We start from the raw sequence: 18367 nt of genomic DNA, 5'->3' as shown, positions 1-18367 counted from the left end.
CACTGACTACTGTAGTCTATTATACAGCTCCACTGGAGTGAAACATTCTGTTTCTACCCACATATCACTGTGCCGCTGGATTTAAGAGAAAGGTGGCAATTCACATTAATTTTCGTAGTTTTCCCTCGTATATACTGCACTGTGAGACTGCAGTGGCGGTTGCCCCGTCCAGAGCAGTGCGCGTTTACTGTGAGTTCATAGGATTTTTTGAGTAGACCATGTTCGATTCGGTTAATGTGCACATTAAAAGCTGCGGGCCTTTAATTTAGTCACTAAGAAATCAAAAGCAATCCCCTTGCACTCTTACCATTATGTCAGGCACGACCTCTTAATGCGAAAATATTAACTCAAAGACGATGTTTGAGAATTATGGCACACTATTTCTCTTATGGGCCATTTATGCTATTTGCCACCCTTAACATCACCCTACAATTGCATCGTGATCGTGGGGCCTGTGGTGGGGGAGGGGAGAATCAGCATTACATCTCCATCAGTGATGGGATCAGTGCACAGTCACCTTTTGATTCGAGTCCTCTGGTCCCTACAACAAAATTCGTGAATCATTTCAATGCCTTTCTAGGCTAATGACGTTCTTATTGAGCCGGACGACCGGATATGCAGACAACACTCCAGCTATGGTCTTAGCAACATTGAACAGTACATCAGGGGAACAGACCCTTCACCTCAGTGCATTCTTGTAAACGAATTGAACTGGCAATTACATGCCTACCTAAACCAATCCCCTCTGCCTAAACCAGGTCCACACTATCCATTCTCCACACATTCATGTGGTATCTAATAGCTTCTATTGCATCTGGCTCCACCAACACCTCTGGCATTCAGTCTGGACACCCACCACACTGCGTGTGAAAGAATATCTTGCGATACACATCTCTGTTAAATATTCTGGGTCAGGTTCAACATTGCTCTCTTATATAAATTGATTCTTACAGTAGCAGTGCAAGGCAAAGATACAACATTAGACGAAATTACACAATAAGTAAATAGTGGTAAAAGTGACCAATGAAGTAGTGTTCCCCCTTTCACCTGAATACATGCTTTCTGGAATTAGATATTTTCTCTGCAATCTTTCAACCATATTCATATATTTCCTGTGGTAGGTGACCAGAGTTGAACACGTTACCCAAAGTCTGTCCTCAGTTACGCCCTATACAACTTCAACATAACATCACAATCTTTGTACTCAACACTCTGACGTAGACTGGACAGCGCGGAGAGTTTGAAAAGGAAGGGGACTTACAACGGTGGTTGTTTTTTTTTTTTTTTTGATCGGGACAAGAAAGTCGGAGTGAGAGCTAAATTCTGAAGGAAGGCAGATTGTTTTTAAAACTCCTTCGAGTACAAGGGCGAGGCTGTGCAGGCGCGTATGACAGGACAGCACGGAGAGTTTAAAAAGAAGATCACCCGATACAGCAGGCAGCGGAGTGAGTGGTAGCAGAGTGTAGGGCTTTGGCTCAACGGGCTTAGGCAGTAACGGGAAAAGGCGAGAGCGAGGCACCAGCTCTATTTTTTCTCCCCTTGGTGAATCGGCCCGGACAGACGGCGGAACAGCAGGGCTCACACAGCTAACGGTACGAGCAAACGGTTTAAAAAGTTCGTATGTTTGCCGAGGTAAGTGGATGAGTAGACTTATTTTTCCCTCATTTCATTCTCGTGCAACTAGGTAGCATGTCTGCAGGGCTAGTGCTTTGTTCGGGGTGTCAGATATGGGAACCCTGGGAGACCTCCAGCCTCCCTGATGGCCACCTCTGCGCCGGGTGCACCGAGATGCAGTTCCTCAGAGACCGTGTTAGGGATCTGGAGCTGCAGCTTGATGACCAACTGCTTTTTAGGGAAAGTGAAGAGGTGACGGACAGGAGTTACAGGGAGGTAGTCATGCCGAAGCTACAGGAGTTACAGGGAGGCAGTCATGCCGAAGCTACAGGAGTCAGAAAACTGGGTGACTGTCAGGAGAGGGAAGGGAAATATCCGGATAGTGGAGAGCACCCCTGTGGCTGCCCAACAAGCATACCGTTTTGGATACTGTTGAGGGGTATGACATGACAGGGGATGGCCACGTTGACCGGGTCTCTGGCACTGAGCCTGGCGCTGTTGTGCAGGAGGGAAGTAGGGAGAAGAGAAATGTGGTAGTCATAGGGGATTCCATAGTCAGGAGAACAGCCTGATAGAGATACCCGCATGGTGTGTTGCCTCCCAGATGCCAGAGTACGGGATGTCTCCGATTGGGTCCAGAACATTCTGAAGGGGGAGGGCGAACAGACAGCCGTATTGGTACATGTTGGTAATAATGACATAGATAGGAAATGGAGGAGGCCCTGAACATGAGATTTCCGGGAGTTAGGAAGGAAGCTGAGAAGCAGGACCTCCAAAGTAGTAATCTCAGGATTGCTACCTGTGCCACATGCCAGCGAGGGCAAGAATAGAAGGATTAAGCAGAAGAATGCGTGGGTAGAGAGTGGTGTAGAGGGCAGGGCTTCAGATTGTTGGATCATTGAGATCTCTTCTGGGGGAATTATGACCTGTTCAAGAAGGACGGGTTATACCTGAATCCAAAGAGACCAATATCCTGGCAGGAAGGTTTAATTGAGCTGTTAGGAAGGGTTTAAACTAATCTGGCAGGGGGATGGGAACTGGAATGATAGAGTGGAGGAGAGGGAAAACATAAATAGATTTAAGGTAGGGAACAGTAAGGATGTCAGGAGGACAGGCAGCTGATGGGGCAAATTTGCAGCAATTGCGATGAGTTGCAGTGCAATCAATGTAAAATGTACCAAATACTGGACTTAAGGTGTTATACTTAAATAAGGAACAAGGTGGATTATCTTGTTGTACAGTTACAGATCGGCAGGTATGATATTGTGGCCATCACTGAGACATGGCTAAAGATACATGTCTCTGGGAGCTGAACGCCCAAGGATCCACGGTGTATCAGAAGGATAGAGAGGTAGGTCGAGGGGGTGGCATGGCTTTAATGGTAAGAATTGATATTAAATCATTAGAAGGAGTTGACATAGGATCGGAAGGTGCAGAATCTTTATGGGTTGAGCTAAGAAATCGCAGGGGTAAGAGGACCCTGATGGCAGTTATCTACAGGCTTCCAAACAGCTGCAGTGATGTGGACTACAAATTACAACAGGAAATAGAAAAGGTTTGCCCTAAGGGCAGTGTTATGATAATTGTGAGGGATTTTAACATGCCAGTGGGTTGGGAAATTTAGATCGGCACTGGATCTCAAGAGAGAGAATCTGTAGAATGTCTACGAGATGGCTTTTTAGAACAGCTTGTTGTTGAGCCCACAAGGGGTTCAGCTGTACTGGATTGGGCATTGTGTAATGAACCAGAGGTGAGTAGAGAGATGGAAGTGAAGGAACCCTTAGGAGGCAATGATCATAACATGATTCAATACACTGTGAAATTTGGAAAGAGAAGCCGAAATCCGATGTGTCGGTATTTCAGTGGAGTAAAAGAAATTACAGTGGCATGAGAGAGGAACTGGCCAAGGTTGACTGGAAAGGGACACTAGCAGGAAGGACGGCAGAGCAGCAGTGGCTGGAGTTCATGTGAGAAGTGAGGAAGGTGCAGGACAGATATATTCCAAAGAAGAATAAATTTTCGAATGGAAAAAGAATGCAACTGTGGCTGTCAAGAGAAGTCAAAGCCAAAGTTAAAGTAAAGGAGAGGGCATACAAGGAAGCAAAAATTAGTGCGAAGACAGAGGATTGGGAAGTTTTTAAAAGCTTACAGGAGGAATCTAAGAAGGTCATTAAGAGGGAAAAGATGAACTCTGAAAGGAAGCTAGCCAATAATATCCAAGAGGATACTAAAAGCTTTCTCAAGTATATAAAGAGAAAAAGACAGGTGTGAGTAGATATAGGACTGATAAAAAATGATGCTGGAGAAATTGTAATCGGAGATAAGGTGATGGCGGAGGAACTGAAAGAGTATTATTCATCAGTGTTCACTGAGGAAGACATCAGAAATATACCGGACATTCAAGGGTGTCAGGGAAGAGAAATATGCCCAGTCACAATGCCGACAGAGAAAATACTCAGGAAGCGGAATAGTCTAAGGGTAGATAAATCTCCTGGACCCGGCAGAATGCACCCCCGTGTTCTGAAGGACGAAGCAGTGGAAATTGTAGAGACATTAGCAATGATCTTTCAAAACTGAATAGATTCTAGCATGGTTCCGGAGGACTGAAAGATTGCAAATGTCACTCCGCTATTTAAGAAGGGGGCAAGGGCGCAAAAAGGAAATTATAGACCTGTTAGCTTGACATCGGTGGTTGGGAAGTTGTTGGAGTCGATTGTCAATAATGAGGTTACGGGATATTTGGAGGCATATGACAAGATAGGCAGAACTCAGCATGGTTTCCTTAAAGGAAAATCCTGCCTGACAAACCTAGTGCAATTTTTTGAGGAAATTACAAGTAGAGTAGACAAGGGAGATGCAGTGGATGTTGCGTATTTGGATTTTCAGAAGGCCATTGACAAGGTGCCGCACATGAGGCTGCTAAACAAGATAAGAGCCCATGGAAATACGGGAAAGTTACATATGTGGATAGAGCGTTGATTGATTGGCAGGAAACAGAAAGTGGGAATAAAGGGATTCAATTCTGGTTGGCTGCCGGTTACCAGTGGTGTTCTGCAGGTTTCCGTGTTGGGGCCGCTTCTTTTTACATTGTATATCAACGATTTGGATTATGGAATAGATGGCTTTGTGGCTAAGTTTGCTAATGAAACAAAGGTAATCGGAGGGGGTGGTAGTGCTGAGGAAACAGAGAGTCTGCAGAGAGACTTGGATAGATTTGGAGAATGGGCAAAGCAGTGGCAAATGAATTACAGTGCTGGCAAGTATACGGTCATGCACTTCAGTGGAAGAAATAAACGGGAAGACTATTATTTAAATGGAGAGAGAATTCAAAGTTCTGAGATGCAACGGGACTTGGGAGTTCTCGTGCAGGATACCCTTAATGTTAACCTCCAGGTTGAGTCCAGGAAGGAGGCGAATGCAATGTTGGCATTCATTTCTAGAGGAATAGAGTATAGGAGCAGGGATGTGATGTTGAGGCTCTATAAGGCACCGGTAAGACCTCACTTGGAATACCGTGTGCTGTTTTTGGCTCCTTATTTATGAAAGGATGTGCTGACGTTGGAGTTGGTCAGAGAAGATTCACTGGAATGATTCCGGGAATGAGAGGGTTAACATATGAGGAACGTTTGACCGCTCTTGGAGTTTAGAAGAATGAGGGGGGACCTCATAGAAACATTTCAAAGGCATGGACAGAGTGGATGTGGCAAAGTCGTTTCCCATGGTGTGGTAGTCTAGTACAAGAGGACATGACTTGAGGATTGCAGGACGCCCATTGAGAACAGAGGTGCGATTTTTTTTTATCCAGAGGGTGATGAATCTGTGGAATTTGTTGCCACGGGCGGCAGTGGAGGCCAAATCATTGGGTTTATTTAAGTCAGAGATGGATATGTATCTATTTAGTCAGGGCATCAAAGGTTACGGTGAGAAGGCGAGGGAATTGGACTAAAGGGGAGATTGGATCAGCTCGTGATGAAATGGCGGAGCAGACACGATGGGCCGAATGGCCGGGTTCTTCTCCTTTCTCTTATGGTCTTATGGTCTTCTCCATGTCTGCCACCAGCTTGTGACAGGAACTTTCGCCCCTCCGCTTTTCATCCCCTATTGAGTCAGTGACTTCGCCACGCTCACCGTCTCATCAGTCCACTCCTCATCCCATCACTCCTCTTCCTCCCAAACCCATCACCCCTCCTCCGCAAAAGCCACATGTATATGTGTATGTGTGAATATCTGAGATATATACATTAGTTTATTCAATGACAACATTATTAGAATTCAAACATATGTATAATGCCCAGAACTATATAAAACACAAATTAAATTACTGTTATTACAATCAATAACACACTCGATCCCGGGAATGTAACCATGGGCACCGCACGTTCCTTCGCCATAGATTCTGTGTGCGGCAGTGGCCATTGTAAGTCAACGTCTCAATCCATCCCTTGCGGCCACATTAATCAAGGATTCGCCCATTTTAAATCAGCGCGACCCTCCCTCTCTTGTGCTTACTTCTACCAAATCCGTCACTCCCTCCCCAGCGGCCATTCCAAGTGAAGCGTCGGCCATTTGAAGTCAACGTGCCCTTCACTACTTCTCTGCCGCTCACTTTAACCAAGGTGTCGCTCCCTCCTTGGTCCCGTTTCGACCCGGCCGAGCGGGGTCTCCTTCAGTCACAACATCTCTCCCTCCTTGGTCCCGTTTCAACCCGGCCTAGCGCGGTCTCCTTCAGTCACCACATCTCTCCCTTTTCCTCAACAATATTTACGATTGTGACGGCCGTTTTCAATTGGAGTCTAACCCCCTTCCTTCCCGGCGTTCACTTTAAACAAGGTCACTTAAAAATCACGAACCCTAAACTGCCCTGTCAGACATTTTAAGCGAAGCGAGTGGACGGGAAGGGACGGCGTCCTCTTAGGTGTGCGGAAGCTGGGAGAGGACGGGAAGGAGTGAGTTCCTGTTTTTGGAAAATCATCCTCATCTTCAATTTCATCCTGGGCTACTTCCCGACCCAAGAAATCAAATGTGATTGTTAACCGCCAGGTTTCTAATATCAATCTGTACTCCCTGCCCGTTAGTGTCCTCTCCTACCCTCTCCAGGTCCGTGTACCCTGTACGCCCTCTCCGTCGTTCTAGTACTTCTCTCCCCGTCTCTCCGACATCCTCTACAGAGATTCATCCTGTGTGTGGGGGGGGGGGGGGGGAGGAGGGTTCCCCTGTGCTGCAGCTTCAAGCGGACCTTTCTCCGTTTCAACTCGAGAATTGGAAGGCACAAGAGGGGGAGACTGGACAACGTAGACAGTGTCTGACCCCCAGAGTGTGTGATCGTTCGGTGTGGAGGGAGATTCACTCTGTGTCTGACCCCGGGGGTGGGTGATGGGACGGTATGGAGGACACCTGCTATTACAGTTGATTTTATCTGTATGCAGGTGGGGGGGGGGGTGCAGGAGGGGGACAGTTTGCCAGGAAGGGGTTTTGGGTGGAGACGAGATCCTGGGCACCCAGACACTGTCAATCCGACCTCCCTCAGCCTGGAGCTGAGACGCTACTCTGTCAGTGTGAGGAGCTCCAACCCACTGTAGCAGTGCACAGGATGCTGGTGGCAGCAGAAAACTCAAATAAAACTCGAGTCCGGCACCAGGACAGGAAGTTACAGCGGTTTATTTATTTCATCATGACAAATGTAAATTAAACAATGTGCGAGCTGCTCGGCCCGACTCACTCACAGTTACACACATTTAACTGACCGGCGCCAAGGAGTGACCGGTTGAATAATCAGTCCCATTTCTCACCGTCACTCTGCATCGGGGAAACGATGATTATAAAATCACACTTCAGAGCCGTGTCTGGGATCGCTGCAGATCCAGGGTCACTGCCGACGGATTTGTCCATTTGACATCATTATATCGGCCAGGCTGCCGAATGCACCGTCCTCAGCAAAGGGAGCAAAAGGATAACCCCATTGGGGTACCAGACTAAGGCCCGATCCCGGGGTCTTCCTGTCTGGGTAAATCCCCAGAGTCTCGAACACGCACATCTGCGGAAATACGTCACAGGATCCTTTAATACCGTTGCGAATTATCCCCAGCACGCGGCCATTAAAGGTAAAGGCGGGAGTTAAAGAGGAGGGGGAATCAGCCAAAATAACCCTATCCTATGGTCGGGGATGTTCACACGGTCACTGTCACTCCGGGTCTGGGTTCCTGCAGAGATCTCAGTTCCTTCCTCCCGGTCTCACTAAACCGATTGTCCTCCAGCCTGAAACAGATGGGAGAATAAAGATGAAATAAACAGATTACACAACAGTGTCAGTACCAGGGGACCGGGGTTAATGTTTCAACAACACTTACAGACAAATATCACCAGAAAACCCGCGGATCCGCTGACACTCACCCAATCCACACCAGACTCGGGAGATCCCGTATGAGGCGGCGGAGAGCGGGGAGTGATCGGTCTGTCAGTGAGTTGTGACTCAGGTACAGCCACTTCAGTGATGTGTTTGTACTGAGAGCAGAGATGAGATCCTCGGCATTACAATCTGTGAGACCGACATTCTCCAGCCTGGAGGTGAGAGAGAGTGAGGGTGAAGGACACAGAGAGACAGGAGACGGTACAAATCCCCAGTGTTTATCAGTAACACAATTACTGATCACATTAATGTCCAGTGTCAGACACCCAGTGACTGTAAACACAATCTCCCACAGTCTGGTACTTACCTCAGTTTCTGTATTTTACACTTCGGTTTCCTCAGAGCCGCAGACACCGGTTTCAGTCCCAAAACCCCCAGTTTATTATCAATCAGTCTAAACACAAACAGAAAGATTGATGAACAAAGTTATTCAAACATTTAGTCTGGAGGAATTTCTCTCACTCGGATATTTCAGGAAAAATTAAACCCTTCAGTAAATCACTGATCGGAGTTCCCATCACTGTCAATGTCCCTCACTGCCCAGCTCCAGGGTATTCACCGAATGTCAGTAATTCAGTCTGTCAGTGTGACCCTGTAAACTCCACATATTCTGTCTCATTCCCCGATGGTGAGAAAAGTGTTCCTGACGTGAGAGGGTCGGGAGGGGCAGGGATGAAGGGTGGGAGAAAGTCCCACAGTGAGGAAGATTTGTGAAAGTGTCGATGGGAGACGGTGGAATAGACCCCACCTGAGGAAAAGGGATAGGGAGACACAATCTGCGTTAGGAAGGGGATGGGGAAGAGACATCCCTCAGAAGGAAGCGGAATGGGAATGCGAAGTCCCACAACAGTATACCGATGGGAAAAGATATCCCCACAAGATGAGATGATCCAGAAATAGATTGTACAGGAGGGCTGGGTATGAACTGAGTCCCACAATCGGGAGAGGAGATGCGCCCATGGGGTCTGGGTATCTAGTGTTGAGCACAGTCACACAGTTGGACTGATGGTGATCGTCACACACGGGGAAGGGCAGAGGGAGGACAATCTCACAATGGTATTTCTTTCCTTCTCACTGGGACAGTCTGCTGACGGTATCTTGTCCCTCACCGGGAAGGGGATGTGAATCTCTGACCCACCTGCTGCAGTCAGTGTCGGTCTGGGTGTCAGTAACAGTGAGAAGGAACATTGTCAATGGACGTGTCACAGACAGTGAGAAACACGGCCATTCCTGTGATTTACTACCATTAAACCAATGGCCGTTGTTCACTGATCTGATGAAGTCTCCAACAGAATGGAAAAGTCCCGGATTCGACAAAAGGAAGCGGAGTGGGAAAGACAGATCTCACAGCAGGAAGTGAGATTTCGATGAGAGATCCCACAGGAGGAAGGCGGATGAGGAAGAGAGGACCCACAAATGGAAAGTAGATGGGGAAGAGAGATCCCACAGGAGGAAGTGGAATGGAGAAGAGAAATCTCACAGGAGGAAGGGGGAATGGGAAGAGAGATGCCACGGTAGGAAGGGTATGGGGAAGGGAGATCACACAGGAGAACGGGGATGGGAAAGAGAGATACCACAGGAGGAAGGGGATGGGGAACAAAGATCCCACAGTAGGAATGAGGATTGGGAAGATATATCCCACAGAGGAAAGGGCAATGTTGAAGAGAGTTCCTACATGGAAAAGCGGGTGAGGGAGGAGTGATCACACATATAAACGGATGGGATGTGGAGGAGAAATCCCTCAAGAGGAAAGGGGATGGGGTAGAGAGATCGTACAGGAGGAAGGGGATGTGGAAGAGATATCCCACAGGATGAAAGGGGATGGTGAAGAGATACAAAACTGGAGGAAGGGAAATCCCACGATAGGAAAGTCAATTGGGAAGAGGGATCGCACAGGAGGATGTGGATGCGGAAGAGATATCCCACGGCAGGAAGGGGTTGGGGAAGAGAGACCCCACAGGAGGAAAGGGTGTGGGGAAGAAAGACGCCATATGAGCATGGGGGATGGGGATGAGAGATCCGTCAGGATAAAAGGGATGGGGAGGAGAGATCCCAGAAGAGGAAGTGGGATGGTCAAGAGCGATCCCACAGATGGAAAGGGGATGGGGATGAGAATTCCCACAGGATGATGGGGGATCGGGATGAGAATTCCCACAGGATGATGGGTGATGGGGAACAGACATCCCACAGGAGGAATGGGGGTTTCGAAGAGAGTTCTCACAGGAGGAAGGGGTATGGGAAAGAGAGATCCCACAGGAGGAAGGGGATGGGAAATGAGATCCCACATGAGGAAGGGGGAAGTGGAGGAGAGATCTCAAAGGAGGATGGGGATGGGGAATAGAGATCGCACAGGAAGAAGGGGATGGGGAAGAGAGGTCCCACAGGAGAAAGTGGGATGGTGAAGAGAAATCACACAGGAGGAAGGGAATGTGGAACAAAAGTACCACAGGAGGAAGGGGTATGTTGAAGAGAGATCCCACAGTAGGTAGATGGATGGGGAAGAGAGATCCCACTGGAGGAATGTAGATGCGGAACAAGGACCCCAGAGGAGGTACGACAATGAAGAAGTGTGATTCCACATTAGGAGGGAGATGTAGAAGGAAGTTTCCACAGGAAGAAGGGGGATGGGGAAGAAAGATATGACAGCAGGATGGGGAATGGGAAGAGAAATACCTCAGGTGGGAGGGGAATGAGGAAGACAGATTGGAAGTTGAGGTGGAAGGGGAGGAAAGAGATTGGGGAGAGGTCCCATAGGAGGAGTTTGGATAAGGAAGAGTGATCCCACAGTAGGAATGGAGGTGGTGGAGGTAGATCCCACCGAAGGAAGGGCGATGGGGAAGCAAAATCCCACAGGAGGATGGGGGATGTGGAAGAGAGATTCCACAGGAAGAAGAGGGATGAGAAAGAGAGATCCCACAGGGGGAAGAGCGATGTGGAAGTGAGATCTCACAGGAGGGAGGATGATGGGGAACAGAGACCCCACCGGAGGAAGGGGGATGGGAATCGAGATCCCACAATTGGAAGAGGGTTGAGGAAGAGACTTCCTAGAGGAGAAAGAGGGATGAGGAAGAGAGATCACACAGGAGGATGGGGGATAGGGAAGTGATCACACAGGAAGAAGGAGTATGGGGAAGAGTGATCCCACATTAGGAATGGGGCTGGGGTAGAGAAATCCCACCGGAGGAAGGGGATGGGGGAGAGTGATCCGACAGGAGGAAGGGAGATGTGGGAGAGAGATCCCATAGGAGAAAGGGGGATGTGGAAGATAGATCCCACAGGAGAAAGGGGGATGGGGAAGAGATATCCCACCGGAGGAAGGAGGATGGGGAAGAGAGATCCCGCAAGAGGAAGGGGATGGGGAAGAAAGTTCCCACAGGATATAGGGTGATTTGGAAGAGAATTCTCACAGGATGAAGGGGACGGGGAAAAGAGATCACACAGGAGGAAGGAGGACGGGGAAGAGTGACTCCACAGGCGGAAGAGGATGGGGATGAGACATCCTGCAGTAGGGAGGGGAATGAGAAAGCCAAATTGTACAGGAGCATGGGGAAGCAGAGGAGAGTTCTCACAATGAGAAGGGGATGTGGAAGAGAGATCCCACCAGGGCAAGGGGAGGAGAGAGCTCACATGAATAAGGGGATGGGGAAGGGTCATCCCCGAGTAGCAAAATAGTTGGACTGATGATGATAGTCACACACGGGGAAGGGCAGTGGGAGAACAATCTCACAATGGTACTTCTTTCCTTCTCACTGGGACAGTCTGCTGACGGTCTCTTTTCCCTCACCGGGAAGGGGGTGTGAATCTCTGACCCACCTTCTGCAGTCAGTGTCGGTCTGGGTGTCAGTAACAGTGAGAAGGAACATTGTCAATGGACGTGTCACAGGCAGTGACACTGATCTGAAGTCTCCAACATCCCTTCACAAGGAACCACAGAACCGTCCCGTCCTTGGGGAATTACTGATCGATCCCCTGGGCATTTGTCAGAATTCTTCACAATCTGACTTACTACAGTTTTACCCAAATCACTTTACATTGAAACAACACAACGAGACAGTTTAACAGTTCAGAGTGAGAGACAAATCAAGTTACCTCAACTCCTGGCACTTGTGCAGCCCGGGTCCCAGCCGCTGGATTCCTTCACACTGAATGCGGCAGCGAACAAGTTCGAGGTGTTTTATTGTATCACAGAGTCCAATGACATGAGACAGGACCGCGCAGTCAATCGGGGTCAGGGTAATTTCACGGAATGAAAGTGTATTCACAGATCCCAGTGTTTCCTGAGCCAGTCCACTATTCTGTGACTCAAACAAGTAGTGCAATGTGTTCAGGAGGCTCCTTTTACCAGCTTCACTCGTGTTTCTACTCTGACGTTTAACCTCCTCCTTCACCCAGTCAATCACGCGGCAGGTTGTTTCATGAGGAAATGGACCCAGAAACTCCTCCAGGCCCCGAGCTGTCATTGGGTTGGAGAGACCAGCAACAAAACGGAGAAATACCTCAAACCGCCCATCTGTCGAGTTGTAGGTTTTACTGACGAATTTCAGGATATTCCCGGGATGTGGATTCAGGAATTGTGCGACTGCTGCTACAAACTCTTGGATGGTGAGGTGTGGGAATGTGTACACCACGCTCCGGGCAGAATCCTCTCTCTCCAAAAGCTCCATCAGGAACCCGGACAGGAACTGGGAAGGCTGCAGATTGCAGTTGATCAAATCCCCATCTGTAAACACAATCTTCCTATCGGACACTCCTCTGAAGGCCATCTGACCAACCCTGAGTAATACATCACGGGGGTTCTCAAACTCACGGCCGTGGTTTTTCAGGATGTTGTAAATATAGTAGGAGTACAGTTGGGTGATGGTCTTGGGAACTCGCTGCGGGTCCCTGACTCTTTGTGTGAAGAAGGGGCCCAGTGCCAGAGCAAGGATCCAGCAGTAGGAGGGGTTGTAGCTCATGGTGTACAGGATCTCGTTATCCTTCACGTGTTTGAAAACAGCTGCTGCAACTACCTGATCTTCAAAATACCCCATGAAACATTTTTTCCGTTTCTCAGCAGAAAATCCCAGGATTTCAGCCCAGACACTGATATCAGCCTTTTCCAATAAATGTAACGCAGAGGGCCGGGTGGTCACCAGCACTGAACACCCTGGGAGCAGCTTGTGCTGGATTAAACTGTACACAATGTCAGACACGTTACACTTGAATTCAGGATCTGTGCATGTGTACTGAGGCTCTGTGTCTCTCCGACTGTCAGAAAAATTAATTTTGTCATTAAATTCATCCAATCCATCGAATATAAACAGCATTCCCTCTGGGTTCTTCCAGACCTCTCTCAGGATATTCCCAAAGTAAGGATACTGATCCAGAATCAGTTCCCTCAGGTTTATTCTACAGTTAATGGAGTTTAAATCCCGAAATTTGAAACTGAAGACCAACTGGAATTGTTGATATATTTCCCCCGTGGCCCAGTCATAAACGATCTTTTGTACCATTGTTGTTTTCCCGATTCCCGGCGCTCCGGCTACTGCTGCCGAATTCCCAGATTTGGATTTACTCTGGGAAAAGCTGCTCTGGAACAACTGGTGAGTCTGGATTTTTTCCAGCTCTCCACGGAGATGTTTCTCTCTCCACTCCTCGTGGTCTCTGCCTCTTGCCAGCAGCTCATGTTCCACAAGTCTCCGATCTCGTACAGTAGAAATGACCGTGAGCTCAGCGTATTGATCAAGAAGCTGGAAAACCTTCTCCTTCTCCGTCATCAGGATCGTGTTCACTCTCAGTGTTTCAGTTTGTGCCCGCAGAGTCTCCTTGTGTTTCTGTTGAACATCTTCCATGGGAACAGATAGTGGACAAACTGTTAGATGCCTCACCTCAGAACTCAGTATTTAAGCACACAAGAGTTAGCTCAAATCTATTGCATTAATGGATCCATCAATGCATGTTCATACAGTAAAGAAAATTTAATTAACAGACAGCTGACTGGACAGAGAGGCCTGGTCCAGATAAACACAAGGTGATCACATTTTCACATTAACTGTGCTGTGAAGGACAGTATTTCCCTGGTAGTTTACTGATCTTCGACTGTCCTGACCCGGACAATTTCCCACTCCTGTCACAGCTGTCATTTTTTCCTGAGGAAGAAACTTTTCATCCCCAGTGTTGATGTGGAGTATCGAGATGGAGAAGAGGGTGGTGGGCATTCTGTCAAAGGAACAGGTCGGGGAATCACAGATGCCCCTCCCATCTCCCCGTCACTGAATCAAAATACAAAGAAGCAGCTTTGCTGATCAGCACGTGCACTGTGGGTGTGTGGTTGGGGTGCGTGGGATCTCAAAGTGCTACAAATCCTGTCATGGATCAGTGGGGTTTTGCAGCGTGTTTGGCCTCTGCCAGGGATGTATGGGGATCACACCATGTGTAAGGACCCTCTCAGGGGTATGTGGGTTTCTCACAGTGTGTCAGGACGCTGTCAGGGGTGTGTGGCATCTCACAATGGGTCAGGACCCTCCCAGATGTGTGAGTGCTCTCATAGTCTGTGAAGACCCTGTCAGCTGTGTGTGGGGTCACACAGTGTGTCAGGACCCTGCCAGGTGTGTGTGGGGTCTCACAGTGTGTCAGGACCCTGTCAGGGGTGTGTGGGGTCTCACAGTGTGTAAGGACCTTGTCAGGGAGGTGCGTGGTTTCACAGTGTGTCAGGACCTTGTCAGGGGTGTGTGGGGTCTCACAGTGTGTCAGGATACTGTCAGAGGTGTGTGTAGTCTCACTGTGTATCAGAACCCTGTTACGGGCGTGTGAGGTCTCACAGTGTGTCAGGATCCTGTCAGTGGTGTGTGGGGTCTCACAGTGTGTCAGGACCCTGTCAGGGGTTTGTGGGGTCTCACAGTGTGTCAGGACCCTGTCAGGGGTGTGTGGGGACTCACAGTGTGTCAGGACCCTGTCAGGGGTGTGTGGGGTCTCACAGTGTGTCAGGACCCTGACAGTGGTGTGTGGGGTCTCAGTGTGTGTCAGGAACCTAAAACAGGTGTGGCTTCTCACTTGTTTAGGAGTGTGAGTGGTCTTAGTGGGTGTCAGTATCCGGTTAGGAGTATGGGGTCTCACATCCTGTCAGGATCCTGCCAGGAGTGTGTGGTGTCTCACGGTTTGTCAATTGATAATCGACAATAGGTGCAGGTGTAGGCAATTCATGGCTGATCATCCACAATCAGTACCCCGTTCCTGCCTTCTCCCCATATCCCTTGACACCGCAATCTTTAACAACTCTATCTAACTCTTTCTTGAAACCATCCGGAGAATTGGTCTCCACTGCCTTCTGAAGCAGAGCATTCCATAGATCCATAACTCTCTGGGTGAAAAGTTTTTCCTGAATTCCGTTCTACATGACCTACCCCTTATTGTTAGCTGTGGCCTCTTGTTTTGGACTCCGGAACATGTTTCCTGATCTAGCGTGTCCCATCCCTTAAAAATCTTATATATTTCAATCAGATCCAGTTGCATCCTTCTAAATTAAAGTGTATTAGGACCCTATCAGGTGGGTGTGGGATCTCGTGGTGTATCAAGAACCGGTCAGAGGTGTGTGTTGTCTCACAGTGTGTCAGGATCCTGTCAGGGATGTGTGGGGTCTCACAGTGTGTCAGGACCCTATCAGGGGTGTGTGGGGTCTCACAGTGTGTCAGGACCTTGTCAGGGGTGTCTGGAGTCTCACCATGTGTCAGGACCTTGCCGGTGCTTTGTGGGGTCTCAGAGTGTGTCAGAACAGTGTCAGGTGTGTGCGGGGACTCACAGTATGCCAGCACACTGCCAGGGGTGTTTGGGGTCCCACAGTGTTTCAGGACTCTGTCAGGGGTGTGTATGGTCTCACAGTGTGTCAGGATACTGTCAGAGGTGTGTGTAGTCTCACTGTGTATCAGAACCCTGTTACGGGCGTGTGTGGTCTCACAGTCTATCTGAATCCAATCGGCGTGTGTGGTGTCTCACAACGTGTCGGGAACCTGTATGGGATGTATGGGGTCTTTCAGTGTGCCGGGAACCTGTCAGAGAAGAATAGAGACTAACAGCGTGTCAGGGCTCGAACAGGTGTGTGGCGTCTCACAGCATGTCGCGACAGTGCTAGGGTTATGCGGGTGCTCACAGTGTAACAGGACACTGCCAGTGGTGTGTGGAGTCTCACATTTGGTCAGGACCCTGCCCACCGTTTGTCGGGTCTCACAGTGTGTCAGGACCCTGCCATGGGCTGCGGTGTCTCACAGTGTGTATGGACTCTGTCAGGTGTGTGTAGGGTCTCACAGCGTTTAAGGACCCTGTCAGCCTCACCGCATGCGATGTGAAGACTCAGCGCATGTCAGAACACTGTCAGGGGTGTGTGGGGTCTCGGTGTGTGTCAGGACCCTGTCAGGGACGAGTGGGGTCTCCCAGCGTGTCGGGAACCTGTCAGGACTGTGTCGTGTCTCACAATGTGTCAGGGTACTGCCAGGGGTAAGTGCGGTCTCGCAGTGTGTCGGGACCCTCTTATGTGTGTCTGGGTACTGTCAGTGTGTCAGCACCTATCAAGAGTGTGTCGGTCTAATAGTGAGTCAGGTCCCTTTCATGGGTGTGGTGTCTCACAGTGTGTCAGGACTCTATCAGGGGTGTGCATGGTCTCACAATATGCCAGGACCCTGACAGAACACTGTCAGGATGCGTGGGGCCCAACAGTGTGTCGGGGGTGCCATGAGTGTGTGTGGTCTGATAGCGTGTCGGGACCCTGCCATGGGTTTGTGGGGTCCACATTGTGTCAGGATACGATCAGGGGTGTGTCTCGTCTCACAGTGTGTCAGGACCCTGTCAGGGGTGTGTGGTGTCTCACAGTGTGTCAGGACCCTGTCAGGTGTGTGTGGGGTCTCACAGTGTGTCAGGACCCTGTCAGGAGTGTGTGTGGGGCCTCACAGTGTGTCAGGTCCCTGTCAGGAGTGTGTGTGGGGTCTCACAGTGTGTCAGGACCCTGTCAGGGATGTGTGGGGTCTCACAGTGTGTCAGGTCCCTGTCAGGGGTGTGTGGGGTCTCACAGTGTGTCAGGATCCTGTCAGGATTGTGTGGGGTCTCACAGTGTGTCAGGTCCCTGTCAGGAGTGTGTGTGGGGTCTCACAGTGTGTCAGGACCCTGTCAGTGGTGTGTGGGGTCTCACAGTGTGTCAGGACCCTGTCAGGGGTGTGTGGGGCCTCACAGTGTGTCAGGTCCCTGTCCGGGGTGAGTGGGGTCTCACAGCGTGTCAGACCCTGTCAGAAGTGTGTGTGGGGTCTCACAGTGTGTCAGGACCCTGTCAGGAGAGTGTGTGGGGTCTCACCGTGTGTCAGGGCCCTGTCAGGGGTGTGTGGGGTCTCACAGTGTGTCAGGACCCTGTCAGGGGTGTGTCTCGTCTCACAGTGTGTCAGGACCCTGTCAGGAGTGTGTGTGGGGCCTCACAGTATGTTAGGTCCCTGTCCGGGGTGTGTGTGTTCTCACAGCGTGTCAGACCCTGTCAGAAGTGTGTGTGGGGTCTCTCACTGAGTTAGGGCCCTGCCTGGTGCGTGTGGGGTCTCTCACTGAGTCAGGGCCCTGCCTGGTGTGCGTGGGGTCTCTCACTGAGTCAGGGCCCTGCCTGGTGTGTGTGGGGTCTGACAGTGTTTCAGGATACTGTCAGAGGTGGCTGGGGTCTCACTGTGTATCGGAACCTTGTTACGGGTGTGTGAGGTGTCTCACAACGTGTCGGAGACCTGTTTGTGGAGTATGGGGTCTCACAGTGTGTCAGGACCCTGTCAGAGTTGTGTGGGAACTCACAGTGTGTCAGGACCCTGTCAGGGGTGTGTGGGGTCTCACACTATGTCAGGACCCTGTTAGGGGTGTGAGGGGTCTCACCATGTGCCAGGACACTGTTAGCGGTGTGTTGGGTCTCACAGAGTGTCGGGTCTCTATCATGTGTGTGTGACATCTCAGAGTGTGTCGGGACTCTGCCTGGTGTGTGTGGTGTCTCTCAGTTTTCAGGGCCTTTTCAGATGTGTGTGAGGTCTCACTTGGGCCAGGACACTACCAGGGGTGTGTGGGATCTCACAGTGTGTCAGGACCCTGTCAGGGGTGTGTGGGGTCTCACAGTGTATCAGGTTCCTGTCGAGTGTGTGTGGGGTCGCACTGTGTGTCAGGAATCTGTCAGTGGTGAAAGCAATAACAGACGCCAGAGGCGTGAACAGTATGAAAACAGCTTGTTACCATTTGAAAAATAATGACCTTGGAATTTGTTCTTGGAAATGAGACACGCTGAATGAAGGTGGTGGCCTTATATTTCTATTCAAGGGCTTCGAGTAATCAGTTAAAGCATGGGCTACTGTAAGAGTTATAATC

The 18367-nt window shown here is 49.6% G+C and overlaps 1 protein-coding gene across 1 annotated transcript; it reads right to left on the bottom strand.

Moving 5' to 3' along the window:
* Nucleotides 1-7781: 7781 nt before the first annotated feature.
* LOC132388729 (NACHT, LRR and PYD domains-containing protein 12-like) lies at nucleotides 7782-13902 on the bottom strand (the record flags this gene model as incomplete). The annotated part of the gene is made up of 4 exons (XM_059961117.1): nucleotides 7782-7869; nucleotides 8005-8172; nucleotides 8328-8414; nucleotides 12110-13902. Coding segments are annotated over 4 exons (2136 nt in total), but the record flags the coding sequence as incomplete, so codon positions are not given.
* Between the last annotated feature and the right edge of the window lie 4465 nt (nucleotides 13903-18367).

This window comes from Hypanus sabinus, unplaced genomic scaffold (assembly GCF_030144855.1).
Source record: "Hypanus sabinus isolate sHypSab1 unplaced genomic scaffold, sHypSab1.hap1 scaffold_393, whole genome shotgun sequence".
NCBI lineage: Eukaryota > Metazoa > Chordata > Chondrichthyes > Myliobatiformes > Dasyatidae > Hypanus > Hypanus sabinus.
The sequence above is the reverse complement of the archived record's forward strand: the minus strand, read 5'-3'. Positions and strand labels throughout refer to the sequence as shown.